Below are 27,635 nucleotides of genomic sequence, written 5' to 3' on the forward strand. Positions count from 1 at the left end.
AGGGCCCGGCCGCCCGCGACCGCCGGCCCCGCCCCACGCGGCAGCGTCCGGCCAGCGGGGCCAGCAGGGTCCCGCGGCCCGGCCCTCGGGGCGCTCGCGGTTCGGGCCGGAGGTCGCGCGCCGGGGCGTCGGGGTCCGCGCGCGGCGGCCGCAGCGGCGATGACGGGCGGGGGCGGCTCAGCGTCCCCTGCCGCAGGTGGGGGCGGGCGGGGTCCCGGGCTCGGGCTCGGCTCGGACGGAGCCGGCGCCCGTGGGGGGGTCGTTGGCCGCCGCGGCCCTTCCCGAGGGGCTTCTGGGGGGGGTGGGGGCCAGCGCGCGGCCGGGCCCAAGCCGCGGGTCCGGGGCTCTGACGCGGCCGTGGGCTCCCCGGCCGACGGTGTGCGGGGAGGCGGTGGTCGCGCTCTCTGCCCCGTCGCTTACCTCCCTGACGGGGACACGGCGAGGGGGGACAAGCAGGGGGCGGGAGAGGGACGAGCAGGGGAGCCGGTGACCTGGGCCGGAGGGCGGCGCCCCTGCAGCCCCGGCTCCATCCCCGCCCCCACCCCCGCGATGGCCAGGCCGGAGGGGCCCCCCGCAGGCAGAGTCGTGCTGATCCGGACCGGCTCGGAAGGCAGCCGCAGGGCCCGCGGGAGCCGCTGTCCCCTCGGAGCCGGACCCCCCGGCGGAGCGTGGAGCTGTCACGTGCAGACTGTGGGTGCGGGCGCCTGGAGTGTGCAGGGGGCCGGACCAGACCTGGAGGACGGTGGGCAGACCCGGGGCGGCCTGTGGAGACGCAGCTGCAGGGGCTGCTCCGGCCGGGAGCGCGCGGTTTCCGGTCACTGGGCGGCCCCGCAGGTCCCGAAGGACAGCCGGCCGCGCAGCCCGTGCCTGCTACGGGGCGTTCCGGACGTCCGAGGCCGTGAGCGGCGGCGCTGCGCTGTGACGGTGCCCGGGTGGCCGCGTGGGAAAACGGGAGTCTTGGCTGTGTGTGCCCCGGCCACGCGGGTCCGCAGGCGGCCCTCACCGGCTGCGCGGCTCCCTGGCCGGAGGGCTCCCTGGCCGCCTTCCCGTGCCCCCCTCCCAGCTGCCTCCAGGCCCCAGCGCTGTCCCTGTGAGTTTTCTGACGTCTCCTGTGGACGGACTCCCTCCCGCCCGGGAGCTCGGAGGCGCCGGCTCTGGGCCGCAGGCCGGCCTGCACCTTGGCGCTCAGGCTGGTCAGTGTTCACCACAGGCCTGTCTTGGTCTGTGACTCCCCCCCCAGGCTCTCCATGGAGGAGCTGACCCGGCCTGGCCCACTGGGAGACCCCACTGGGGGCTCTCCCTGCGGCGTGACCAGCCGCGCGTGTACTCCGGAGCCTTGGAGAAATCTTAGGGCTTGTTTCCTCCTTAGGAATGGGCTTTCGCGAGCACCGATATTTTCGCCGGGACAAAGATAGACCCCAGTGCCTTGGTGCAGAAGCTGGACCCGGACGCGAGGAGTGTTGCCTCCATCAGGAGAGGTGAGAACAGAACGCGGGGCTGCGGCCTGGCTGTTCGGAGCTCTGGCCCCAGGCCCCGTCCGAGACACTCACGCGTGGGCCAGGGGGAGGTCAGCGAACCCGCGCGTGTTTTCGGAACGGAAGCGTTTTAAGCTGCACTGTAGGAGGAAGAACGGCGTAAAGACCCCGGTACGCACCACTCTTCGCCGCACGCTGACGCTCGGTGCTGCTCCTACGTTCTTTCCGCGTGCGTTTGCAGGGCTGTCGAAATACACACACGTCCCTGAGCGGGTACGCGTCCATCATCAGATAAGCTCGCGGTGCTCACGCCCTCGTGATGTCCTCAGAATGTCCATGTAGACGTGGGTGCGCCCGGGGACCCCCGTCCCGTCCCAGCTCCTGCCCGACTGTATCGTGCCATGTCTCCGGCGTGGGGCAGGTCACTTTCCCCAGCGTGCTGCCCCGTGCGGGACTTTGCTGGGTGTCCTCTGACGGGCTGCTGCGGGTCACAGCCCTTGGGCGCGGTGGGCTCCGGCCTGGACAGGGCACGCTGCCGCCGCCTGCAGGGAGGCCTCCCCACTGCCCCGGGGGCTGCACACGCACAGCGGGGCGGTTGGGCGATGGCGGCGTGTGAACCCGTGCAGGGCAGGGCTGCCTGCGCAGACCGGATCCTGCTCTGCTGGGGTCCGCCCATCGGTTTACCTTGCCGGAGTCCTGCTCTGCCTCGGTCGTGAGAGTTGCCAGTCTTTGTGTCGTGCCGCGGTCAGCGCGGGTCCCTGCGGCCTCACGGTGCTCTGTCCGTTGGACGTGCGCGTTTCTGAACTCTTCTCGTGTCGGGTGATCGCGTGGCTTCGGGTCTTAGCAGCGGTCGGGTTCCATCTCCTGCTTGCCCGCCTTTCCCAGGGCTTGTCGGGCCCTTAGCCTGGGGCTGCGCACGCCGTGCCGTGTGGGCGTTACTGTTCCACGGGGAGACGGGCCGTCCCCATCTCCTTGGCTTCTCGGTACACGGACGCCTGTAGGGGACTGGCCCTGCGTTCTCGGCCAGGAGCTGAGTAAACCAACAGAGGACAGACGAGAGGAAGAGGGTATCGCCCGGGGGAGGCTCCGTGAGAGGTGACCCCACGGGGCCGTCGGAACTGCGGCTTCTCTGCCGTCTTAGCGTGGAGGCTGATCCTTAGGCTTCCAAGGGCACAGAAGAAGGGTAAATCCAGGAGAACTTAGCGGGGGAAGGGTCGTTGGTGCAGGTGCAGCCAGAAGACGTCCCAGGACAGGGACCCCTGCAGTCGTTTTCAGGATTTTCTGCGTTGAGTCGGGGAAGGGGCGCTCTGGGAGGGAGGGCTCCCTTCCGCGTCTGCTGCGGGACGCCTGATGGCGGCCCACGGGGCGGGTTCGTCCCTCACAGGCCCTCGGCTGTCTTGGAGGACGCCTGCCACACGGTGGGTTGCAGCCCGGGCTGCGTCCTGCCCCGGTGTGAGCCCCTGGGGTTCCGCAGGGACGCGGGGGCCACGGGCACTCAGGCCTCGTCGCTGACCAGCGCGCGCGCCGTTCTCTTCTCGTCTGACCGCGTGGACGGCTTCTCCCCCTTCGCTCGGCCCTGGGGGAGAGCTCTGTGTTCAGGGTCGCTCTTCGGGGTTTCTGAGTCACCGCGTGGACTGTGCCTCCAGAGAGCGGACAGACGCGGTCTTCCCACGTCCCCCCACCCCCACCCTGTGCCACCCTGTGGCCTCTCCCCTGCTCTGCCTGCCTCCGTGGTGGCTGTGCGGCTCTTTGCCTCCTGCCCGTGGGGCGGGCTCAGGCGTCCTGGTCCGGCCCCAGTCCGGTCCACATGGGCTGAGCCCTCCGCGGGGTGGGCGGGCAGCAGGCGGGAGATGGGCACCACTCGGCGCGCGCTGTGACCTCCTCGTGTGCTCGTCACGGCCCCGTCGGTGGCTGACAGCTGGAGCGGAGCGGCCCAAGGTAGCAAGGGGCACTCAGCCTGCAGCGAAGCGGCTGGACCCAGCCAGACCTGTTGCCGCGGCGACGCGCCCTGGGCCCTTGTCCGCTCCGTCCCGGGGTACGGTGGAGGCTCTTGTTCCCGCGGCCGCTGGGGAACCGCTGTCAGCAGCAGCCGCGTCCACGCACGCACCTGGGCTCCCCCTGACCTGAGACGGGGGGGTCGGCGGGGCTCCCCGGGGCCCCCAGTCCTGCGCCCGCCTCCAGCCTGCCTGTACTGGGGACTCTGTGGGGGCTCTGTGAGGGGCTGGCTTCAGGTGAGGACCCGGGGCAAAGGGCGGGAGGAGGGTCCGTGCTGCGGAGTCCCCGAGCAGCGGTGGGAGCTGTGGGACAGAGCCTGGTCCTGCCTCGGCCACTGCCGGTCCACGGTGGCGGCTGCCGGCGATCGGGGCACCCGTTGAACTTAGGGGTCGGCTGAGCGTGGCACCTGCCGGGCAGGCGTGCCACGTGGCCTGCCTGGGAGGGTCTGGGGCGCGTCTCACCGTGCTGGCCAGGCGGCGCTGCCGTGCCTGCGAGGGGCTCGCGTACCGTGTTCCCTCGCGGGTGATACGGGAGGAGGTGAGGTGCTGGTCTGGGCGCCGGACCCTCCCTTTGCGGAGCTCGGAGGGCCGAGCCCCGTCCGGGAGCGAGAGTGACAGCAGCGCCTCCCTCTGGGGTTCCCCGCGGGGCACGGCGGCCTCTCATCCCATGTTTCTCCTCCCCTGAGCAGCGGGAGCCGCTGAGGCCGCATGCCCACCAGCATCACGGGGACCCCAGCCGGACCTGCCGGACCTTGCTGCCGCCGCCGTCCACTGTTCTCCACATCAAGGAATTGGCCAGGAGCCTCTGGGTCCTGTTTGGCAGCTGCAGGGCACAGGAGCCTGTCCCGTCTTCTCCTGGGCCGCTTGCAGACCGTAGAGCCCAGCCCGTCTTCTCGGTTCTTCGCTCTGCATGAGCACGTCCTTCCTGACCTGACGGGGTCCTGGCAGCTGCTGGGGTCCCGCGGGAGCCCCCAGAGTGGCGGCCCCTTAGCACGTCAGCAGGTCCGCCCGCAGAGCTGGGGCCTTGCGCTCGTGTCTGTGCTCACGGGGAAGAACTCCGTTACCTCTTGCCTCGAGCTGAGTCCGAGGGCTCGGTAGAAAATGCCGGACCACGTGGAAAGTGTGGCCACCCAGAAAGGGCACCACATTCCTTCCCAGCGAAGAGCACAGTGCACGTCCGGGTGGTGTGAGCCGGAACACCACGGGGAAGGTGCTGCCGTGTCTTTATGGGGCGGGCAGTCAGATGGGGTCCCAGGAAGAGGCAGGAGTTGCTCGGGAGAAACGTGAGCTCTGCTCTCGGGTCCTCGAGCCGGGGGCACGGCACAGTGGGCCTCGGGGGCAGAAGTGCTGGGGAGGGTGGTGGTTAGGAGACGGAAGACGGGCATTGGCTAGTCCGTGGCCTCTCCCCGGCCAGGAGGGTGACATTTTAGGATGTCACACGTCATCATACACAGAAAACTAAGCAACACGAGCAGAATGAGAGGGCCTGGGCTCTGGGGTGTGGAGCTCAGTGCTCGGGCTGTGTCGGGAGCTCTGCGGTGTTTGCAGTCAGCAGAGCCGAGAGGGCCTCAGAAAGAGCCCGGGTCCTCGGACCCTGAAGTGGACATCGCCTGAGGCCGAGCTGCTGCCGGTCAGGGGTGTGTGCTCAGGGCCTCGTGAGCTGGTGGCCTCCAGCAGGGTGCCGGGTCTGCAGGTCTGTAGGCCGGAGGCGGCCGTGCTGTCTGCTCTCCGAGTCCTGCCTGGTTCGGTGCAGGTGGGCAGGTGGGAAGTGCTGGCCAGGGCGCTTGATTCTTGTCGCCGCCCGGCTGGGGCTGCCGAAGCCGCGGCCCCTTCCCTGCCGGCCTGGCACGTCCAGGCGGCTCAGGTGGCGGCTTTCGGCCTCCCCCCGACGCGGGGCTCCCTCCCTGCCGGCAGCTCTTCCGTCTTGGCCTGAATCCCCTTGTCTCCTGACTGACCGGCGCCCTGGGTCCTGACGCGCTCTGTGGCTCCCCAGGTTTGCACCGGGGCTGGTGACCTGAGGCAGGCGCGGGTTCTGTGGAAGGTGGCATTCGAGGACTCGGCTGCCGCTCAGTCACGTGCTGGGCCGCGAGGGCGCGGGTGCCTGCCGGCCCGGATCAGCACAGACGCGGTCCTTCCAGAGTCCTTGCCCTGGGCTGAGTCACCAGCAGAAGTGCTGCCTGTCTGGCTGCCGCGGGAGCCCTGCGGCGGGTGTGGTCCCCGTGCGGGGGGCGCTGGGGGCGGGGGGCTGGCCCACTGTGTCCCCGCGTTCGTCCCCACTGCGTGTGCGCGTGCAGCTCCCTGCCCTGGTGCGCACTTGTGCTCACAGCCAAGCGGCCTCGACCGTGTGGGGGCTTTGCGGCTGGCGCCTCCCCGGAGCCTGTACGTAGCGTCGTTGCGAAGCCTGCTGGCCGCGAGCCGGGTCCTGCCTCCGTGGGCCGCCCTGTGATTCCGGCAGGGATGCTGAGCTCCCCCCGGACTCTGTGCCGTGGGCTGTGGGGCTCCTGTGCTGCTGTGGCTTCGTCTCCCATCCCCGGGGCAGGAGGCTGTGGTGCAGAGCCAGAGGTCACCCCAGTTCCTGCTGCAGATGGCACCCCACGTCTGCCAGTAGCAGAACCCGGCGTAGCCTGGGGGTCCAGCTCTGTGGGCTCCTGGACCTGTGTGTGACGTGGTTTCGAAGCTCCTCCATGTCTGTCTGAGGGTCCACGGCTGGTCCGGGGGGCGGGGCGTCTGGCTCCTGCGTCCCTCCCCCGCATAGGACACCGCTCTGCCGGTTCTCTGTCCTGTGTAGTTCTCTGTGCTCGACGGGTGCAGGTTACAGGCCCCGTCTGCTGTCACGTAAGCGCGCAGAGTGTTGGGTCAGTACTCGGGCGTGTGGCCTGGGGTGGGTGGTGCTGGCCCCCAGACCCAAGCCAGGGGAGCAGGCGCCCGAGGGCAGGCCTGGTCGGGGATGGGAGTGGATGGGGGGAGGGTGTCCGCGTCGCCGGAGAGCGTGGTCAGCCCACTGGAAGGCCAGGGCGCTGGGCGGTTGGAGGCTGCCGGGACGTGCTCTCGGGGCCCACTTGCCTGTGGCGGAGAGAGGGAGGTGGCTGTGGTGAGCGGACCAGGCCACCTGCGGGCTGGTGGGTCTGAGGCCCGCGACCTTGGCTTTAGGCTGGAGCAGGTGCCGGCGCGCGGTCTGCTCAGCAGAGGGCGGCAGAGCCACGTGTGCCGGGGCCGAGCCTGGCTCCGGGCGGCTGGCCCTGCCTTAGGGAGACGGGGACCCTGTCTGTGCACGGACGCCCCGGCTTCCTGGCGTTTTCTTCCGGGATTCTGTCACGCTCTCCCCTTCGAAGACTTTCACAGCTTTTTGTCCAGCTGTGAGGTAGGGGCGAGACTACCCCCCGGGAAGGTTTTCATTACTCGCCTCACGCCGCCCGCGTGGGATGCACGGGAAGCGGGGACGGCTCTGGGCCAGGCTGGGGCCTTGCTGGTGGCCGCGCAGGGACTGCTTTGGCCGAGGGGGTGTCCGACTCCCCCGTGACCTTGTGGCCCTCCTGAAGACCGTTGCAGGGGGTCTCGGAGGTCTGCAGGGGCTGGCGGTGTTTGCCAGGTCCGGGAGCCAGAGGGCCGTTCTGCTTCCTTGCTGTGCGTGGCACCTGCCTGTGGGCGGTCTGGAGTGCGGCCACGTCTCCCGTGACCTGTGGGGCGGGAGCGCCTTTGCCCAGCCCCAGGGAGGGGCACCCACTGCCTCCAGAGGCACCGTGACTCTCGGGGCCCAGAAGTCTGTGTGCCTGTCCGTGCGGAGGACGGGGAGGCAGGCTCTCTGGCCCTGGGCCCCCTGGTCTCCACGGGGCCACGGAGCTGGAGTGCTGACGGCACCCGACCTGCGGTCACGGTTGTGCACTGCTGGCGCAGGGAGGGGCCCGCCGTCGGGCTGCCCGCGGCTTGGTCTGCCTCCAGCCCGTTCTTTGCAACAACAGGAAGCAGGGAAGGGCAGGGTCAAGGAGGCAGCCCGGAAGGCCCTGCTCCGAGGGCTTGGGGCCTGGGGCCTGCGTCCCGCTTCCTCTGCCCTCTGTCCTCAGTGCTTGGAGGAGGAAGTGGGAGGCCTCGGTCCTGTGCTTGAATCCCCTTTTTCCCAGTTTGGGACAAGCCACGGCCGCTTCACTTCCAGGACCTTCTAGCCTGTAGACAGGCTGCTCGTGGGGGGTGAAGCGTGGGGGGCCTGGCTGATGCCCACGGCCTGCAGCCCGGCCGTGCGGGGACTTGGTGCGCCGTCTGTGCGGAGAGGGTTGAGGTGTGGGGCTGGGGGCACGGCAGCGTCCCAGCAGCCTGGAGTGGCCGCTGGCCCTGCACCCGTTGAGTTCCTGTGCTTTGATGGGGGGTGGGCTGTGCCTGTGTTGGGCTGAGCGGCCGGAACCTCTGTGCCCACCCCGTCAGCCCTGAGCGTGGGTTGGGGGCTGAGGTCCGCGCTGGAGGAGGCCTGGTGGCCTTAGGAGGTGTTTTTCCTGGGCCAGAGCAGGGTAGGTGTGGGACGGTGAGTGTCTGCAGGACACCCACGCCTGTCAGCCTGGGCTCAGGGCGTGCGGCGGGCAGGGCCTGGCCAGCTCCAGTTTTTACCCCGCAGGTGGCTGGGGTAGCCCTCCAGCCGGCACCTCCCTGCCCGGTTCCAGGCCATCTCGCGGGCGCCCCTCTCGGAGAGCCCCAGCCCAAGCCCTGTCCCACACTGTTGCCCAGCCGTGATGACCCAAGTGCCAGCGGCGCTGCACAGCCCACAGAGCGGGTGGGGGAGGGATGCTGGGCTCACCCGGGCTCCCAGAGTCAGTGGGAGCCACAGCAGGGTGTAGGCCCCACGTGTCACAGGGGTCCCTGGCTTGGTCCAGTGTAGCTCCGGAGTCCGTGTCTCCCTGTGTCTACCTTCGGGGAAGCAGAGGGCACCGTCGGGGTGAGCCCGGCAGCCCCCCCGCAGGACTAGGGTCCAAGGTCCCGCCTGGCAGTGGGAAAGAGGACCAGGATTGGGACTGGGGGGACCGTACCCCCACTCTACAGTCGGGCCACGGGGGTGCCTCGCTGCGGGGCCTTGCTGTGCCTGTTGGCTGAGGCCCCAGGTCCAGGTCCGGATCAGGCTCCAGCCCTGGCGGTGCTCGTGTTTGTGCTCCTCGGAGGCTCTGGGCGTCCGTCCCACCCCGACATGCGCCCGAGCCGCCTCCTATGCCAGTGGGCAGTGGCTGGTATGAGGACGCGCCCGGAGTCTGCTGTTGTGGTCGCGTCGTCGCGGACCTGCGAGGCCGAGCTCTCCTCGGGCAGCCATGAGAGGCTGTCCCTTCAGGGTGGGGACGCGGGAGTGGGCTGCGCGCCGCCGCTTCTGGGCCGGCCTGTGCTGGGGCTGGGGCTGTGTTCCTCTGGGCAGCCGCCTTTGTCCGGGCCCCCGCGTGCTCCGGTGACCCTCTGCCGGGCTGGCGGGCAGTCGGGGGAGCCAGCCTGCTCTGTCACGTCCTACCCACTGGTTTCTTCGTGCGGTGGGCTCCCTCACTGGCAGGAGGGCCGCCGGGGGGCCCTGTGAGGTCATCCTTGCAGAGCTCGGCTTGCAGGGTGTGGCCCAAGCAGTGACAGGGAGCGCTCAGGACGACCCCTGCTCTGTCCCCGAGCGCGTCAAGACGGCCCCTCCCGGCAGCGCGGCGGGCTGAGCGTTCGTCGGACCGGAGGAGGCTGTTGGATTTGTCCGTCGTCGGAATGGCTGACGCGTGTCTGGGGGAGAAGGCAGCCCTTCGGGGGCCAGTGTCTCGCTGCCGGGACTTTCCACGCCTGGGGGTGCAGAGCGTGGAGAGTCGGGCGGGAAGGCAGATCGGGGCTCACTCTGGCATCGGGGGGAGCGGGAGGGGCCAGGCTGCAGAGGAGGCCCCTTCGCTTGGTGCCACTTGAGGTCCCCGCTCTGTGAAGCTGAGCTGATGTGTGAGCAAATGCCCCGATCCCCAGCCTGGAGCCACCAGGGGAGCCACCCGGGGAGCCACCAGGGGTGCCCAGGCGGAGGCGCGCAAGTCAGGGCCTGGCCTCCCTCTGAAACCGCTTTTGTGAACGGTAACGCTATCTAAGGGGAGAAGCTCGTGTGCGTTCTGGAAAAGTCAACGCCTCCTTCTCTACCCAGAGAGCGCGCTCCCTGGATCTCTGTGTCCCTGTGTGGGGTTTTGTGTTTGTGACCCAGCTGTGCCCACGCACTGACCTGGTCAGAGCAGGTGCCACCTGCCCCGTTTCCGGACGCGGCCAGTGGCTGCTTGGCCGAGCTGGTCTCCCGCTCTCCGAGCACACGGGCCCCTCCGCCCGTCGTCGGCTGGGGGGGCCGCCGGCCCCGTCTGTGGGAGCGGCCCTCGGAATCGCCCTGCTCGCCCCCTGCACGGCTCGCGCACCGCTGCCTCCACGCACGGCATGGGAGGCTGGCCTGCGCCCGCGGAGCAGTGGCGGCCCAGTGTCGGGATGGTGCGCCACCTCGGCTCCTGGAGCTCCTCCGTCAGCGGAAGTTGGCTGTGGTTGCCGGCGGGTCCCTTGGAGCTCCTCTGTCACCGGATACCGCCTGAGAGCCTTGTCTCTGCTCCCGCCACTCCCGAACCTTCCCACTGAGAGGGGACGCGGTCTTTATGGTGCTGTCCTCCGGCCACGGTCTTTGGACCCGTTGGGGCATGTGGGGCTCTCTGGCCGTTGAGGGTTCATCGTGTCCTGAGGGGTGTCGCGTACTGGCAAAGACAGGCTGGAGAGGTGCCGTCGAGCACGCGGCTCACGCTTTCTAAAAACCCGGCGCTCTGCGCTTGGTGGGAAGGGGGCCGTGTCTGCTGCTCGTGGGGCCGTCTGCTGTCACTCACGTCCCCGTGGCTGAGTGGGGACCGTCCGGCCCTGTCAGTGCTTGGAGCTGTGGGTCCGGCGGCCGTCCCCCTGTGAGCACCTGCGCGCTGCTGGGTTTTTCAAAGCCCACTCAAGATGCTCAGGTAGGACGCTGAGGTCGGGGCCCTCCCGCTCTCCTGGGGACGAAGGGTCCTCACGTCCCTACCACTCAGAGAGAGATACTGTCCAGTGAATGTGCCGTGACCGCTGAGCCTGAGTGTCCCCCGCGCTTGCCTGTGTCTGTGACATCCCTGTCCGCTCCACGGGCTCGGTGCTCGCCACGTTCAGGGAGGGGCTGCGGGGCCTGTCTGGCAAGGGGCCTGGAGCCGGGCCTGGCCTGTCCCCGCTGTGGGACGGTCGTAGATTGTGGAGAGGAGGCGAGGAGGACGCCCCGGAGCATGTCGGGCGGGTGCTGCGTGGGGTGTCCTTGGGGCACCTCTCCCACTGGCCCCTTTCTCCCTGCCAGACGTTGAGGCCTCCCGCCCCTGCCAGAGGGAGGCCGAGCTGGGCTCCAACATCTCGGGGTGGCGGCCTCCCTGCAGGCTTCCTTCCCTCAGAGAAAGGAGCCCGTGAGGAGGAGCCGTTTGCCTCCGTCCTTGGAGCGCAGCTGTGCTGCCTGCTGGCCCTCTAGCGCCTGGTCATGTGGAGGGTTCCCCCTGGGTCTCCCCTGACAGCGGCCTGCAGAAGGCGATGGCGACATGGGCCGGGTTGGCAGAGGTGGGACAAGGGGTCGTGGGAGGAGCAGACGGAGGAGCAGACTCGCGTCCTGCTGGGGATGGGGCCCAGGCGCTGGCAGGACAGTCTGCCCTGAGGGGACACCGAGGTTGGCCCGAGTCCCCCCAGGAGCCCCCTCCCCTCTGGCCCGTGGGTGCTGCCTGGTTCCCTCCTGTCAGACTTCTGGGCTGGCAGGGTCACCCCTGAAGGAGGACAGCTCTGCGGCTGCAGAACCGACGCCACCGACGGCCACGCGTCACCATGTGTCTTTATGGTAGAAGTTGGTCCTAAGGGTTTTTGAGTCCTCTCTTTGACATTTGCAACAGTTTGGGGCATCTGGGAGTTCGTTGGTGGGAGACGGCTTTCCCCAACAAAAAGGGTGTTTTAGCAGTAAACCTTGGCGGGGGTTGTTTTTGAGAATACGTTGATGTGGCCTGTTTGGGGAACAGTCTTGTCACTTTTCTTCCCAGACATTGTTTCTGATTAGGGAAATTTGTCCCCGGTTCTTCCGTATCTTTGTTTTTTAAAAAGAATTCTACAGGGCCGGCTGCTCGCAGAGTGCAGTGTCAATAATTAATTAGACGGAAAATGAAGAAAACAGAATCTATCTGCACCGTCGGTGGTAGGTGACCTGTCTCAGACTGGGGTGGGGAGCGCGGGTCCACGTCTGGCTGCATCTCCCGCCGCCGGCCCGTCCTCTCCCTCCTGCAGAGCCCCCAGTGCCCACCCGCCCGTGCCCCCGAGAGCTCACTGCCTTTCCTCGCGCTGGTGTCCCGCCACTGCCCTCTGGTTGGCGTGACACACACGAGCGTGGACACTCTGTGCAGGGACTCTAGCGTGGCTGTCCCCTGCAGGCTTCTCTGTTCTGTCGTCTGCATGTGTGGCTGGCCCCGGCCCCCACGTGTCCTTGAGCGTGGGCATGTGGCCCTGTAGCACGCGGCATGCCCGCTCCTGTGCTAGGCTGTCGGGGTTTGTCGTATGGTGGGCCCCGGGCTGCGGGGCGTGTCGTGTCTGCCGGCCACAGTGCGCGCTCGTTAACCCCCTCTGCAGATGTAGCCAGGCAATTGCTGGGACCACGTGCAGCATTTAGAAAACCCGCCAGTGGCTTTGGGAGCTGGATGGCCCCTTTGGCCCCGGGTTTGCATTGCAAGTCCCCGCCGGCGGCCCAGGGTGTGAGTGCGCCTGCGCGTGAGGAGCCCGTAGAGCAGCGGAGGTCACTAGGCGCTGCCTCGTCCCCCTCTGAAGGCGCTGCCCGTGGGAGCCCCTGCTCTGCGTGTGGGCGTCTGCCTCTGGTCTGAGCTGGCGGGCGCACGCGTAGGTCTCTGCTAATGTCAAGGGCGAACAGCGGGGGCCAGTCTGTAAAACGTGCGCTTCCTTTGAAGTTCCGTGAGCCGTGGTTCTCTGCAGGCACCCGCTTTGCACCTTTTCCGTTCCTTTATTTGTCTTTCCTATTTTCGGAAGAGCTTTTTTACATAGCAAGGACGCAGCCTGTTCTGTTTTCGGCAGGTGGCCCCGGCAGGTCACAGAGCTTTTTCACCACAGGTCTCGTATGTGGCCCGATGGACGTTTTCTTTGTGTTTCGTGGCTCGTTTGCGCTCTTTATGGCTCCTTCATGGTGCTGTGGTTTCTGTATTTCATGCCCTGGGACCTTCTTTCGATGCACAGCGGGACCGGCGGGAGCACAGCTCCCTCCCCCCCATGTGTCGGCAGCCCGCGCCGAGGTGGGGGGGTGTGCGCGTCACCGCGGGTGCCTTCGTGCGAGGCCTCGGCCACGCCGGTCGCTGCTGCAGCCGCTGCGGACCCCGTGCCCGGATCTCGCACATCCTTGTCCGTGGAGAGAGAGCGGGTTCTTGATGTCGTTTGTGGAGAAGCAAATTATGTATCGATTCAGCTTCCGGTTCCGTTGGGACGTCCATCCTGGGATGACGCGCCACCATGTCATGTCCCCTCAGCTCACCGCCGGTGGCGTGGGCCACGGGCACCAGCGCAGTGCTGGGCCGGCCGATGTGGGCTCCCCACTGGGCATTACTGCCTCTGGCCCGGGGCTTCGCCAGCACGTGGTGCCCGAGCGGCTCACACGGACGAGCAGACCATCGTGTCTCTGCCGCCAGGGACCCAGGGCTCCAGCCGCATCTTACCGTCGGCTTTTCTCTGTGGAGCAGCCTCTGCCCCAGTTTGTGCCTGCCCTTTGTCCCTGGGGGTGCCCAGAGCCCTTTCTGTGTGTCGCTGAGGCCACGACCCTGGGGCTGCGAGGCCCGGAGGGCGGCTGGGGGCACAGCAGGGCGGGAGGCCGCCCTTCCTCCTGCTCAGCACGGTCAGCGCGTTGATTGTTTCGAGTGTTGACTTTCGGTCTGGAGAGAGGTTCTGACCTTGGAGGTGAGAACTCGCTGCTCGCTGGGTCACGCGCCCAGAACCAGGCGCAGGGGTGCAACGGGCACCTCCCGTCTGTGGGCCCCGGGGCGGGAGGTGCCTGTTGCACTCCCTTCGCCTGGTTCTGGGCAGTTCCTGGGCCTCCATGTCTCCCTTTGTGACATGACCCAGCAGCCTACTGGGCGTCAGGTGGGACAGGGCCTGTGGATCGGCACCCTCTAAGCCGTGCGACCGCAGGAGGGCAGGAGCAACTGAGCCAGAGCAGAACGGGGGTGCTCTGGTAGGATGTGAGCTAGTGTCCCCGAGAGCCGGCCCCTGTGGCAGAGGCCCTGCCGCTGTGCAGAAGCCACAGTCAGGCAGCTCTGTGGGGATTCCCGTCTGCCCGGGGAGGTGTCCTTGCTTGGAGTCGTGAGGGTGGCGTGTCCAGGGCTGAGCCCAGGGGGGCCCCGATGTGGGGCCGTGGCAGGGGTTTGGTGCTAGGCCTGCACAGGCCGCCGTGTCCTCCTGAGCGTCTACTGATCCGTCTCAGCCCCTGGTGCCCGTGCCGAGCGCGGGTCCCCTTGAGCTGTTGGCTCTGGCCCCGGGGGCGCTCTGGTGAGCAGACACCGGCGGGGCCTGGGGGCGGAGGGCACGGGAGGGGGACGGAGGTGTGCTGTAAGCCACTAGGTTGGGGTGGACGCAGCTGGAGGCGCTCAAGGGTTCTCCACGGCCTCCCTCTCCGGCACGTGTGTGACGGTCTCCCGTACGAAGGCTGCCTCTCCCCAGGATCGGTGTTTCTCTTTCTTCCGGGGCTGCCTCCGCTCCAGGTCTGACACCGTTTAGGGGCAGCGAGGTGTGCCCGGGCAGCTGTCTGGCCTCCCTCAGCCTCGGGCTCTGGCTGCCCAGACCATCCCGATGCCCCCAGATGCCACCTTCTCTGAGGCCTGTGCTGCCATGGCTTGTCCGTAGGGTCTGTCCCCCCGGCCTACCGGCCACCACTCCCCTCCTGCGCTCTGGTCTGTGTCATTCCAGGGCTGTAGCCTGCGCGCAGAGCAAGGGCGTTGCCTAGTCCTTGGGGGCTTGGGCTTTGGAACCCTCTAGATGCCCTGGGGGGTCTAGTCCTTGGGGGCCTCCCTCTGCAGGTGCTCCGCTGTCTTACAGTGAGGGCATGTTTGGTTCCTGTTTCCGTGGTGCCATGGGGACAGGCTGCTGGGCTGAGGCCCCTGGGGTGGGGTCGAGGCACAGGCGCCCGGGACCGTGTGCGTGGCCTGTGTGTCAGCCAGAGGCCGTGCGGCTGGGAGGCCCAGTATTCCGTGGTCGTGTGAGAGTGAGCTGTCTGCACGTTCTGCGGTCAGAGGCTTCCCTGGGAGGCCACTTGCCTGCGTTTGCCCACTGGATGTGTGCGTCAGCTCTTCCCAACACTGGCCTCCATTGCCCAGGATTACACCCCAATCAGGTGCCCTCTGACCCCACAGTGGGTACTGTCATCACCCGTCTGTGGCTCAACATGGTACTGGGACATGTGGACGTATCCCCCCACTCCCAGGGGCCTCTGACGCCTGCATGGGGCTGCAGAGATGCCCTCTGTGGCCCGCAGCAGGCCCGCACGTGGGGCTGGACAGCACAGCAGGTTTGGGGCATCTCAGGAGCAGTGGTACCTGGGGTCTGCGCCCTGCAGCCCCTTCTGTCCACCCTGTCGCACCCGCCCTGTTCTGAGCAGCTGAGGGTGACCGGAAAGTCACACAATGCCTCCGCTCTCGGCAGGGGCTTGGGGGTGTCAGGGCCGCGAGGAGGAAAGTAGGTCAGCTCCCGTGAGTCTGGAAGTTCCGGCGCAAGGCCAGAGCGTGCAGGGTCTTACTCTTGGAGAAGGGATTAAATCCTCCTGGGGGCCCCGGGTTCTGAGACGAAGAGTCTCGTTTAGCAGACGCACCCCTTTCTTTGACGTTCCTGGTCTGCGCTCTCGTCAGACGCCACAGATCTGCCGAGTGAGCCAGAAGAGCGGCGGAAGTCGAGCTGCATCGGTGACGCACGTGACTCAGTCTGTGCCCTGGGTGGCGTGTGCCCTGGGCTCAGGCCACGTGAAAGCCAAGGAAGCGGAGCCGGGCTGGGACCGCACTGTGTTGAGAGCGCACGGGAGGCAGACGCGCTCTGCAGCGTCCGGTGGCTCCTGGCCCCGTGCCTTCCCAGCCTGTGTTCCACGTGCCACGGCCCTGCTGTGGGGCACACAGCAGTCAGACCGCTCCGTCTCTGTGCACCGGAGCCTGGCAGCCACGCTGTGCCCCCCTGCCCCACCCAGGTCGGGCCAGGTTCCGGTGCACAGAGCCCGGGGACGCCTGCGTGTCTTGCCTGTGGCAGCTCTGGCGATGTGAGCAGCCTCTCTTCCCGCGGCTGGAAGAATCCCAGAGGCTTACCGCCGGGCTCTCGGGGTTTGCGTCGCAACTGTCCCGATCGCGCCCGAAGCAGCCCTGCTGTCTGTGCCACCAGCTCACCCTCGAACACAGAGGCTCGAGGCGCTCGGTACCTGATGAGAGGTCCCTCCTTCTGTGGGGGTCCCGCTGCCCGGCGTGTGGTTCCAGGCCCATCCTGACGTCCTGCCCTTGGAGAAGGAGGGGCCTGGAGAAGGGGAGGCGCAGTGCCGTCTGAGGCACCCCCAGGCCCTGCCCGAGCACCCTCGGGGCTCTCCCGACCGGCTTTGTCCAGCTGGGGGTCCGCTTTGGGTCAGGGACGTCAGGTGCTGCCCTCCTGCTCTCTGTGCCTGCTGGGGGCAGGGGCTCCTCTGTCTCAACCCCGTCCTGGCCGGCTGCTGAGGGGGAGAGCCCCGTGTCCTGCAGCCAGGGCTGAGGGGGTTTCTGAGCCCTCTGAGAGGCTCCACCTGTACCCGCGTGGCTCAGGCTTTGCTCCGCGTCCTGTGTCTCCGTGACCCTCCAGCAGTGTCGTCCCAGGGCAGCTGGTGCAGTTTCCGAGGGTCCAGCCCGGGGCTGCCGAGCTGCGGAGGCCCGCTAGGCTCACTCGCACGCTCCTTTCCCGTCCCCGTCCCCGGCTGTTCCGGGACCCCGGGATTTCGGCCCCCTCTGACATGGGGCCAGTTCGTAGGGTCGCTGACAGGTGCCCAGTGCTCCTAAAGGTCAGCAGGCTTTTTCAGGTAGTTCGTGAATAAGCGTTACGGGCGCCCCTTTCCTTGGGGGCGATGGGTGGCGCCGTGCCTGCCCCCAGTAACTCCGTAGTCCATGTGGGGACTGGGCGGGCAGGGCCACGCGGGTCGGCTGCCTGGCTGATATGGTGGAAGCAGGGCTTTGCCTTATTCCTGAGCAGATGGATGTGGGGGTCCGTCCAGGTGGCTGGAGCAGACTCCACACCAGTAGCCCTCACGGTCTGGGGACTGGGCATCTGAGGTCAGCATGCTGGCTGGCGCGGGTCTTCTTGAGGCCTCTCGTGGGTGCACACATGGCCGTCATCCCCACATCCTCGTGTCGTCGTCCCTGTGCGTGTCTGTGACCTCATCTCTTCCTACAAGGAGCCCAGTCACTTGGATCGGCCACCCTGGTGCCCTCAGGAAAGACTGTGACTTGACACAGTTGCGTTCCGAGGGCCTGGGGATCAGGACATGAGCGTGTGCATTTGGGGGCACAGTTTAGTCCATAAAATGGGGGTGTGCGGGCATACATGGGGGTGAGGGCGGGCTGATGGGGTGGGGAGGCCACCCGCCCCCTGAGCTGGGGGGAGCGGGTGGTGGGAGGGTCCGCCCTTGGCCTGTGTTCTGGTGACAGAGGGGTTCTGGGGCAGAGGAGAGGGCGTGCGGGGCAGTCTTCACCCTGTGACCCTGGACTGGCCAGGCCAGGGACATGTTGGGGACACGTTCCCATGCTGGCAGGCAAGAGTGGACAGCCGACCCCCTGCAGAAGGCACTGTGTGAGGAGAAGTGGGTTTTTCTTTCTTTCTTTTAAAGATTTTATTTATTTATTTGACAGAGAAATCAGAAGGAGGCAGAGAGGCAGGCAGAGAGAGAGGAGGAAGCAGGCTCCCTGCTGAGCAGAGAGCCCGATGCGGGGCTTGATCCCAGGACCCTGGGATCATGGCATGAGCCCAAGGCAGAGGCTTTAACCCACTGAGCCCCCCAGGCGCCCCGGAAGTGGGTTTTTCTTACTGTCTTGGTAGAATCAGTGACAAGATCTGGGACCATCTCTTGCTTCGACAGGACTCACCCGAGACCCTTGGCTTTGGGCAGCGCCCGTGCAAACGGGTGGGGGTGAAATTGCAAGTGGGGGGTGGAACCGTGAGCCTCCACTCCAGGGTGCCAGGGCTCAGGGCCGTCGGCTTCCTCCTCCGTGCCACTAGGCTTCTCCCGAGCGGAGAGTGCATGCCTCCTCCTGGTGAGTTGTGTGGGGTCTCTGGGCTGCCTGCCGGAGGTCCTCCTGGGGTCAGGGGCCCTGCCTGACACTGGGCCGCCATGCACAGCACCAGCTCCCCGCTGTGGGCACGGAGCACTCCGCTCACCCCTGTGTGTTCTCTGTCCGCAGGTGCAGAGCCCAGGGCGGTTTTACCCAAGAAGGAGAAGCTGAAGCTGCGGCGTGAGAGGTGGCTGCAGAGTAAGTCCGTGTCCAGCCCCTGTGCCCCTGTCCCCATGGCCCCCATCCCTGCACAGGTAGCTGACGGCCCGGAGCCATGCCCTGACCCCTCCTCCCCAAGCACTGTGGCTCTGGGCTCCACGTGTGCAGGGCTACCTCGTCAGTGCGCAGGGGACGGTGCTGTCGTGAGGGTCTCGCGGCAGAACCATCCTGGGGCCCCTGCTCCTCCCTTCCCCCGGCCTGTCTACGGGGGCTTGGTCCTGGGCCTCCGGCAGATGCCGCACCGCGCCGGGTGTCCCGTCTGGAGCGTTTTCCTGCTGCTGAATGTGTGCTGGTGGTTGGCTAAGGGCTTTCCTATGAGGCTTTGCAATTGTTTCTTGTTATTCTCATTTTAGTGTGGTTCTGCTCACTTTTATTTTTATTTGCTTATAATATTTTTTTGTTTTCTTGACTTTTTAGAATTGTTACATCCAGTATGTTCTCTCATGGTTAGAATTAATTTTTTCCCTGAAGGTTTTTTTTATAAAAAGATTTTATTTATTTGACTGATGGAGATCACAAGTAGACAGAGAGGGGGATGCAGGCTCCCTGCTGAGCAGAGAGCCCGATGTGGGGCTCGATCCCAGGACCCTGAGATCATGACCTGAGCCGAAGGCAGAGGCTTCACCCACTGAGCACCCCAGGCGCCCCTGGACACTGTTCTTTACCGCATCTGTTCCTCTGTCCGTTCCTGCCCATCTGTCCACCACCTAGGTCCCTCCCACACGTTGCTCCGTGGACTCCTGCAGACGTCAGGATGCTTTGTCCCGAATGACTCTGCTGCAGCTCCGTTTCTGCTGGTGGTTCTCTTCACCTTGGGGAGAAGCCAGCCTCCGACAGACGGCTGGGCCGTGGGCCGCCGCACACGCAGGTGCCAGCAGTCCCCGAGAGAGGCGGAGCAGCAGCCCCGCTAAGCCCCCTGCGTCCCCCACTAGTCCCCACTGTCCCTGGCCCCGGCGGTGACCGCTGCCGCCTCTCTGAGTCCGCGGTTGGGACGTGACGGCGGCAAACGGCCAGCAAGCGGGCCTCGTGGGTGTGCTCGGTGCGTGCGCGCGTTTCTTGCCTCTGCGGGACGGTTGGAGGTTCCGCGCCGCCGCGTGGGGCCATGGCCCGGGCCCCTCTCTCGCCGGGAGGGTTTATCTGGGTGCGCCGTGTGCGGCCGCTTTCCTGTTGCCGGACGCCTGCTCCTCGCTCCTCCTCGCCGCTGGCAGGACGGCGGCCGCGAGCGTCGGTTCCGGTCTCCTGTGGAACGTGTTGCCGTTTCTCCGTGAGGACTAGTTGGGAACGGGGCGCCAGGCCGCAGGCAGGTGCGTGTTCGGTTTTACAAGCCGCGACCGGACGTCTGTCTGGAGGGGTCGGACGTTCCTGCTGCCCCGGCCACAGCACCTGTGCGCGGCGTGGGCGCCCCGGCCGGGTGTGGGTTCGTGGGGTCCCTCGCCTCCGTCGCCGCGTCCAGCGCTCTTGCCGACGTTCTCCCGCACGCGACGGGCGCGCTCTCACCCGCACTGTGTTCGGGGCGGACAGAAGTGGCGCTGGGTTTACCTTTTTTAACGCGGTTGTTTCGTGTGTGTCTCGTGTAGGAAAACCGCCCGATCTCCAGTCCTCAAGATGCCGTCCTGCGTCTCCGACCGCCCCCTCGCTCGGTTGGCTCGGCTTCTGGGCCATCTTGGGGAGCTCGTGTGGACGCGTGCAGGACTGGCCACAGCTCGTTGTCCCTGTGGGGGTGCCCCGTCCCTGGACGCAGTTTGTCGAGGAGACTCCACTCCACTCCTTCTTCTGCTCGTTTCCGTGTCCTCGTGCACCTTGCTTGGCCTCCGGGGCCTGGTTCGGCTTGGGGGCGCCGCTGTTGGCTGATGCCGCTGTGGGGAAGGCCGTGGGGTCACGTGGCCACGTCCTCCTCCCCGGTTCTTCAGTGCGGGGCCGCGTCCGTGGTGGCTCCGTGTGGAATTCGCCGTGGGTGCCCCGGCTGCGTGACTCCCGCCCCACCGACAGCCCTGCCGGCTACGGCTGCGGCGCCTTGAGTGTATAGGTTAGTTTGGGGAGCGTTGCCGTGTTGACAACCGCATCTTCACATTCACAAATACGGTCTGTTTCTCCACTTAACGTGGACTTTCTTTAATTTCCATTGCCGACGTCACGCAGTCTTCTCAGTAGAGGTCTTACCTGGGTCTTTGTCCTGTTTTGTTAAGCTTGTTACTGACAGTTTTATAGTTACAGTTACGGGATTCTTGAAAGATTCATTTTCTAGTTTTCTATTAGTAAATAACCTGGCTTTTTTGTTACTGTTTTTATTAACATATAGCGTATTATCAGCCCCAGGGGTGCAGGTCTGTGAACCGCCAGGCTTCCACACTTCACAGCACTCACCGTAGCTCACGCCCTCCCCAGTGTCTGTCCCCCAACTGCCCTCTCCACACCCCCTCCCGCAGCAGCCCTCTTAGGGAGTAAGATGGCTTTTTAAGAATATTGTATCCTTTTGACGGCGCTAAAGTCGTGTGTCCTGATAGTTATTCTGTAGCTTCCTTAGAACTTTCTGCATGAAAATCACGGCACCAAACAGGGAGAGGACGTTTCATCTTCCTCACCTCACGTTTCGTGTCTTCTCGTTGTCGGGCAGGGGCTCCAGCCTCTGGGGAGCGGTGATGGAAGGGGTGTGAGTGGTTCCCAGGCCGGGGGCAGGGACCGGGACCCAGCTGCGCTGTGCATGATGCAAGGGGCCATCGGTCACGTGCTGTCCGCCGCACACCTGGTTTCTGGGGACCTTCCCCTGGGCTTCTCGTCGGCCGGCAGGTGTGGACACGGGAGTCGGGGGAGTGACTGGGGCGCAGCCTTGCCTGGGAGTTGGCCTCCAGCCACACTGGTTGGAGCACGTATTTTATTAGCAGTTGTAAAATATATTTCTAAATGAAAATCAAATCCCCAGGCTTTGGGGAGCTGGGGGGCTCCGTCAGTTAAGTGTCCACCTTTCAGTTTCGGTTCACATCCTGGTCTCAGGATCCCGGGACGTGGCCCTGTGTCGGGCTCCACGCTCAGCAGGGAGTCTGCGCCTTCCCCTCCCCCTCCCTCTGCCCTGCCCCACTCGTGCCCCCACACAGGCCCTGCCCCCGTTCCTCCTCCAGCGGGGAGGCCCTGCCCTGCCTGCCGGTGCGGGCTCCTCCTCCAGCTCCCTGTTCTCCACTCAGCCATGCTGGCCCCCGGCCTACCCCAGGGCCCCCTTCCCAGAGGCTGCGCTGCCCCCTCAGAGGCCCAGACCGCTGTGCAGTGCCTTCTGGGAGTCCCGTGATGCCTGCTCCCATATGTGGGGACCCACTTTCTCCTTGCTGGTGCGTCCCCAGAGGAGCGTGCGGAGTACAGGCGTGCGTGACCCTCCGTGACCCACTGTTCCTGTGGGTCCCCTCGACCCCTTTGATGCAGCAGCCACGCACAGGCCGCCGAGCCAGCGTCCCTTTCAGAAGGAGCACCCGTGTGTGCAGCTCGGTGTTGGCCTTCGCCGTTAGGCTGCCGGCCTGCTTCCGGCCTCCCCGGCCGAATGGAGGTGCTGCCTCCCGGCCCTGCTCAGGGAAGAAGCCGGTCGCTCGTGTGCTCGTCCGTTGCTCTCTGCTCCTCTCGTTAACCCACTGTCCTCTGTCCCCCCAGAAATCGAAGCCATAAAGCTGGCGGAGCGGCAGCGCAAGGCGGAGCGGAAACGGAGGGCCGCGGTGGTGGTGGGGGACCTGCAGCCCCTGAGAGACGCCCTCCCTGAGCTGCTGGAGCTGGAGGCGGGTGCGCGGCAGCCCCGAGCCCGGGGGTGAGTGTCCATCTGCGGCCTGGGGATTGCGGCGCCAGGATGGGGCCGGCCCTTCCGGGGTGGCAGCCGCTGACCTGTGTCCAGAGCCCCGAGAAGAACCGGCAGGGGGCCAGGGGGAGGCAGAGGCCGCTGAAGCGCCTGACCTTGCTGGTGCAGAAGCCCTCGCTCCCGTGGCCTGAGCCTTAAGGCAGGCATGTGGTGTGGTGACTCCCCCACGTGGGGCTAGGAGCCCTGGGGCCTCTGGAGGCGAGCGGCCCGGCCGGCGTGTGGACGAGGGGCGCCTGTCGGCCTTCTCCGCTGCGGGCCTCGGAGTGGCTTAGCCGGGAGGGCCGCGGTCCTTCCAGCTGCGGGGCTCACCCGCAGGGACCCCGCCTGCCACCACACCCGCGGCCTTCAGCTGCCCGTCCCGGAAGCACGCGCTCCTGTAGTGCTTCCTGCCTCCCGGGGACTCGTGTGCTCTAGGGAAGCCAGTCCTTCTGCGGTCCCTCCCTGGGCCCCGCTGCATTGGCTTGGCAGGGGGGTGTCTGACAAGCTCGGGGCCACTAGGCCGCAGAGTCGGAAGATCCCAGGCCGGCCCCCGGGATGGAAGCACCCAGAACCTTTGGTCGGGACAGGGAGTCAGGGAGTGGCCTTCACGGTTGAGACTAGGGATGGAGCCAGAGCCCGAGAGAGAAATCCCCCGGGTTCTTCATAAAACGTGAGACCCCGGTCAAGTGTTCTTTCCCTGCTTTCAGCTTTCTCCTCTGAAAAGTGTGCTCGGGGCTCCCGGCGGGGAAGAAGAGCCGCGTCAGCACCCGGCCGGCCGCCGAGGGGAGAGCGCGTGGCCTCGCGCGGCCTGGGTGCCGAGCTGGGCCGTAGCTGAGGTGGCTTCCGGCACTCCGGGTGCGGGAAGGTCCCCAGCTGGTCTCCCGCTGCGCCTCCTATTGGACAGGGTCACTGTCCCTCCTCGAGTGTGTCTTGGCACCGGGAGGCTGTTTGTTGGAATAACGTTACTGTGGAAGAGTTTCAGGTTTACAGAGAAACACTGAGAGGCCCCACGGCCCCGACACCAGCCCCTCGTCAGCGGCAGCTTCCGTGTGCGCCGGGCGCCGTTAAGGAGCCAGCGTGGATAAGAGCGATGGAATTACGCTCGCGGTTTATTCAGATTTCCTCAGTCTGCCCTAACATCTGTCCCAGGATCCCTTCAGGACACCACGCGACATCAGTCACGTCCCTTTCCGTCTCCTCTTGGCTGTGACCATCCCTCCGAGGACCCTGACCGTTGGGCGGAGGCCCAGTCAGGCACCTGGGGAGACGCCCCTCGCTGGGGTCCGCATGGCGGTTCCTCGTGGGTGGACCGGGGCCAGGGGCTGTGGCGGGGAGGACCGCAGAGGGCAAGTGTCCGTCTCCTCCCATCCGCACTGCGCGGAGGGGGACCGGGCGCTGGGGCACCTGTCCCTGCTCACGTGGGCCGTGGTCACCTGGTGGGGGTGGGTCTGCTGGGTGTCCCCCCCACGTGGCTCCTTCCCTTCCCTGCACCGTCCCCTGGGGCCCAGCCCACCCCTGAGGAGGGGGAGGCACACTCCACTCCCGAGAACAGAGCGGCTGTGCGGACACTGGGGGGTCTCCTTCGGAGGAGGAATTGCCGTTTCGGTAGCAGCGCGCGTGAGCCGCAGACGATGTCAGTGCGGACTCGTGGGTAGTTACGCACCGTGCGGGCTGCGATCCAGCACGACTTCACTCTGCGGCTGGCACGGGTCCGGCTCTGGCCACCGGGAGCCCCTTCAGGTGGCTCCTCTGTCCCTCTGACACGCCCCTCAGGGTGGGGGCTCCTTCCCTTCTGGCTCTGCCTGGTGCTCTAGGGCCCCCCCGGGGCAGGTCCTGCCTGATCCTGGAATCAGCGTTTTCTGCGAGCGCCCCGGTCTGTCTTGTGGCGGGAGTGAGGAGCTTTGTGTGCGCCCCCAGCACATTCCTGCAAAAGTACCACAGCGGTTTACAAGACCAACCTTTTTGTTTGTTTTTTTCCCAAGATTTTATTTTTAAGCAATGTGCACACCCACTGTGGGGCTCAAACCCACGATGCTGACACCAGGTCGCATGTTCCACTGACTGAGCCGGCCGGGCACCGCAGGACTAGCTTCCCTGTAACACTGGCCTGGAGTCTGAGGGTCCCCAGGATCACCCTTAGTTTTAGTCGCTCCCTAGGACTCAGAACTCAGCAGGCTGAAGGGAACGGGCCAGAGTCAGCCACGGGAGAGGCCCTTGGGTGGGGACCAGGACGGTCCAAATGCAGAGCTTCCCGCCATCCTGTCCCCACGGGGTGGGGTGAGGGTACAGCCCGTGTCTGCGTCTGCAGTATACAGGGACTGCCCTGGGACAGCACCAGCCGTGCTCCCCGAGCTCGGTGCCCCCTTCCCCAGGCGGCTGGTGAGCTTGGCCTCCGTTTCCGTTTTCTCCCTTGTGCTTCCGAGCCGGCTGAGGCCCAGCTGAGAGCCCCCAGCCCCATCTTACGGGGTAGAGTCCCCGGCGCTCACCCCTCAGCCCTGCGGTCCTGAGCCCAGGCCAAGCCCTCAGTGTGGTCACAGGAGCGTTTGGTCCCCTTCCTGCCTCACCGGGGCAGGGTCCTGGAGCCAGGGGGAGGTTCCGCGCTGGGCGGGCTACAGCAGAGGCTGAGTCTAGGAGGCAGGCAGACGGCACAGGTGACTGCTGATTAGTGTGTGTTGTCCCCCCTCCTCTGGGTGTGTCCTAGCATTGGGATGGGACAGGAGGGGGCTGGCCTTGTGGCCCTGGACCCCCAGATCCAAGCACAAGGGTCACCAGTCACCTACTGGGCCACCCTGACCAAGGCCCTGGGCCGCTCTAAGCTCATCCCACACCCGTGATGTGGCCTCGTGGGGTGGGGGCCACAGGGAGCCTGGGGTCCGAGCCGTCTGAGCACAGCTTCCCAGGCGGTGTCCCTGCCATCTGGGGGACACCACAGTGCACAGTTGCACCAACACAGTGACACTGTTCCTCGGTGGGAGGTTAGTTCTCTAGGAAACCCGTTCTCTGCGAAGAGCGTCAGGCCAAGGTCACCTTGTCTTTTCTGAAACTGGACCGGGGAGCTTTGGGTGGCTGAGCCACCAGGCCAGCCACCTGTTGGACCCCATGTGGGCCTGGTGGCCTTGGCCACGTCTTGAGGCTGCTGCCATGGATTCTCAGAGTGCCCCTGGTCAGCCACCAGGGTCGGGGGTGCTTCCTGCCGGCTCAGCCACCCCGGATCTTACAGACCAGCAGCGGCTAAGGAGAGCGGGCTAGGAATAGTACCGCGGGACCCACTGGGCCGTCCCCAGCTGGACTTCACGGCCTCACCTGAAGCTGTGGATTTGGATGAGTCTGCATCGTTTGGGGTTTCTACCTGCTTGGTTTGCTAGGCCCCGGGGGGTGGGACATGCCACGTGGGCTCCCGCACATTGGCGGGCGAGTGCTGGGGCTGGGTCCGCTGCCTGCGGGAGAGCCGCAAAGCTGGGAGTTTCCTGGGTGCTCCCACAGGAGAGCATTTGCTGGTGTGACACGGACGCTGAGGTTTCAGGGGTACAAAGGTTGTCCCAAGGGTCATCCCTCGTCAGCTGGTGTCCGGAGCCGCTGCCTCCGGTGCTGGTGGGGCAGACTTCCTGCCTAGTGCGGAGCCCGATGCAGGGCTCAGTCGCATGACCCTGAGGTCACGACCTGGGCCAGAATCCGGAGTCGGATGCTTAACTGACTGAGCCACCCAGACAGTCCGATTATACGTTTTTGTGGATGGGGTGCAGGGGTGTTGGGTGGGGGCTCGGATCCAGGGCCTGGAGATGCCGGCCACTGCCGAGAGGGGCCTGCTCGGGGTGAGCACGGGAGGGACGGCGGTGAGCGGAGCGGAGCCCCGGTGCCTGGGGCTGCGGGTGGCGCGTGACCGGCTGGCCGCGGGCAGGGCGTCCACGGTGGCCCAGGGAAGTGTGTGGCTCTGAGCCACTGTCTCCGCAGGCCTGCGGTGAGCATGGACACGGGAGACGAGTCTCTCATTCATATTTTAACGGAAACCATGAATAAAGGACGAGGTCTGCCGGGCAGGAGGCTAAATTTCGGTGCGGGCCCGGGGCTCTGGTGTTCTCACCCCTCCTGCCACCTCGTGTGCCTGCTGGTGCCCGCTCCGCAGGGGCCGACTGTGCTGGCGACGGGGGCGTCGCACCGGGAGAAGGTCGGGGGGAGCCTGTGCTGACTGGCTTCTCTGTGCCCCCCGCAGGGTGAGCCGCAGGCCCCGGCCCGCCGAGCTGAGCCGCATGAGCGCCGCGGAGAGGCTGCAGCTCCTGTGAGTACGGCCGCCGCCGCGGTGGGCCTGCGCGCGCCCGCTCCTGTCCTCCCTCCGCTCCCGGGGCTGGCTGGCCTCTGGCCAGTGGCTCCTCGTTGGCACGAAGCAGCCTGTTGTAGCTGGGCCGGGGAGCCCGAGGCGGGGCTTGATCCTGGGACTCTGGGATCTTGACCTGGGCGGATGGCCGTGGCTTCACTGACTGAGCTGCCCAGGCGCCCCGCCCCTGTGCTTCTGGGAGGCGGCGTGACCCCAGGCTCCACCTGGGGGCTGGCTGGGCATAGAGACCCACATGGCGATAGTGGCGGCCACCTCTGTGGACCGCTAGGGCTCGGACCGCTGCCGGAGGAAGCCCTCCAGCTCCCGCCAGGCGCCTGTTGATGGGCACGGCCCGTCTCGGGCCCAGGGGCGGCAGCGCGGGAGAGAGGGCGCCTCTTATGTAAGGCTGCGTCTGCCTCCCCACGTGTGTCCACTTCTTCCTGCCTTGAATAGCAGCTCCGCATCGGAGTTGGGGGTGGGGGGCCCGGAGCCCACGTCCTGGGGGGTGGGCAGGGGTGCCAGTCCCTCAAAGCTGCGGTTAGGTACAGTGGTTCCAGAGCCTGTGTGATCCCGAGGGGCCCCAGGGCAGCCACTCCCTCCCCCACTGCCGGGGCCAGTCCCCCTGGGGCCTGACCCAGCCAGGCTGCTCCTGAGCCCCCTCCCTGCCCTGCTGCCTTCCCCACCCACCCCCATGGCACCACTGCCCCCACCCACCTTCCTGAAGCCACCCTCGGGCCCCAGGGACTCTGCCCTGTGTAACCTCTGGCGCCTGGCCTACCCACTCCAGTGTCTAGCTTGCCCCGAGGTGCCCAGAGACAGCGCAGCCGGGCTGGGGTACTGCTGATACACTCCCTCTCCCCGCTCCCCATGCAGAAGGCACGGGGTTTGCTGACCTGCTCTAATCTCGCTTCTTTCAGGGATGAAGAAAGGGCTCGGTTTCGGGAGCTGCTGGCCAGTCCAGCTTACAGGGCCAGCCCCCTCCTGGCCATCGGGCAACAGCTGGCCCGGCAGGTGCAGCTGGACGGCGGCGGCCAGCTCTGACGCAGCCTGGAGGCGTCCCAGGAGCTCCAGGGACCCGCCCCTTGCCGTCCGTGCCCCGAACCCGGCCAGAGAGCCCACCGCGGAAGGGAGGGCATGGTCCCAGGTGTTGGGGTGAGGGCACTCCCCTCTGCTCCCCACAGTCCCTGGGCTTCCTTCCAGACTGCTCTTGGGCTGCTTGGGGTCCCTCGGCACAACCCCCCACCCGGCTGGCTCTGCGCCTCCCCAGCTCCTCTGCAGCCCGAGATGCTGTCCAGGCGGGTTCTGTGGGCGGCTGCTGCCCTCCCAGGTCCCAGGGGCTCCTGTCTGCTCCTCTTGGGTCGTGGCCCCCATGCCCCGCCCCCCAGCCCTTTCCCCCTGTGTCTCCCTTGGGCTCCAAGCCCGCGTCACTCCCGACCTGCGCCTGGCATCGAGGTGAGCTGGGCCGCTGCCGTCTTGCGGTCGGAGACAGCAGACCTGGTCCCACCTGGGAGCAAGATGGGCATT

General features: G+C 66.6%; 1 protein-coding gene across 1 annotated transcript; it reads left to right on the forward strand.

Moving 5' to 3' along the window:
• The first annotated feature begins 249 nt into the window (after positions 1-249).
• On the forward strand, positions 250-27,488 carry FAM207A (family with sequence similarity 207 member A). Its single transcript, XM_032357169.1, is given in 11 exon segments — positions 250-321; positions 382-714; positions 716-904; positions 906-1,065; positions 1,068-1,132; positions 1,134-1,193; positions 1,370-1,478; positions 17,899-17,967; positions 21,622-21,772; positions 26,010-26,075; positions 27,029-27,488. Coding segments are annotated over 10 exon segments (1,158 nt in total). The 5' UTR covers positions 250-321; positions 382-549; the 3' UTR covers positions 27,153-27,488.
• The last annotated feature ends 147 nt before the right edge of the window (positions 27,489-27,635 follow it).

This window comes from Mustela erminea, chromosome 1, assembly GCF_009829155.1.
Source record: "Mustela erminea isolate mMusErm1 chromosome 1, mMusErm1.Pri, whole genome shotgun sequence".
Classification (NCBI taxonomy): Eukaryota; Metazoa; Chordata; class Mammalia; order Carnivora; family Mustelidae; genus Mustela; species Mustela erminea.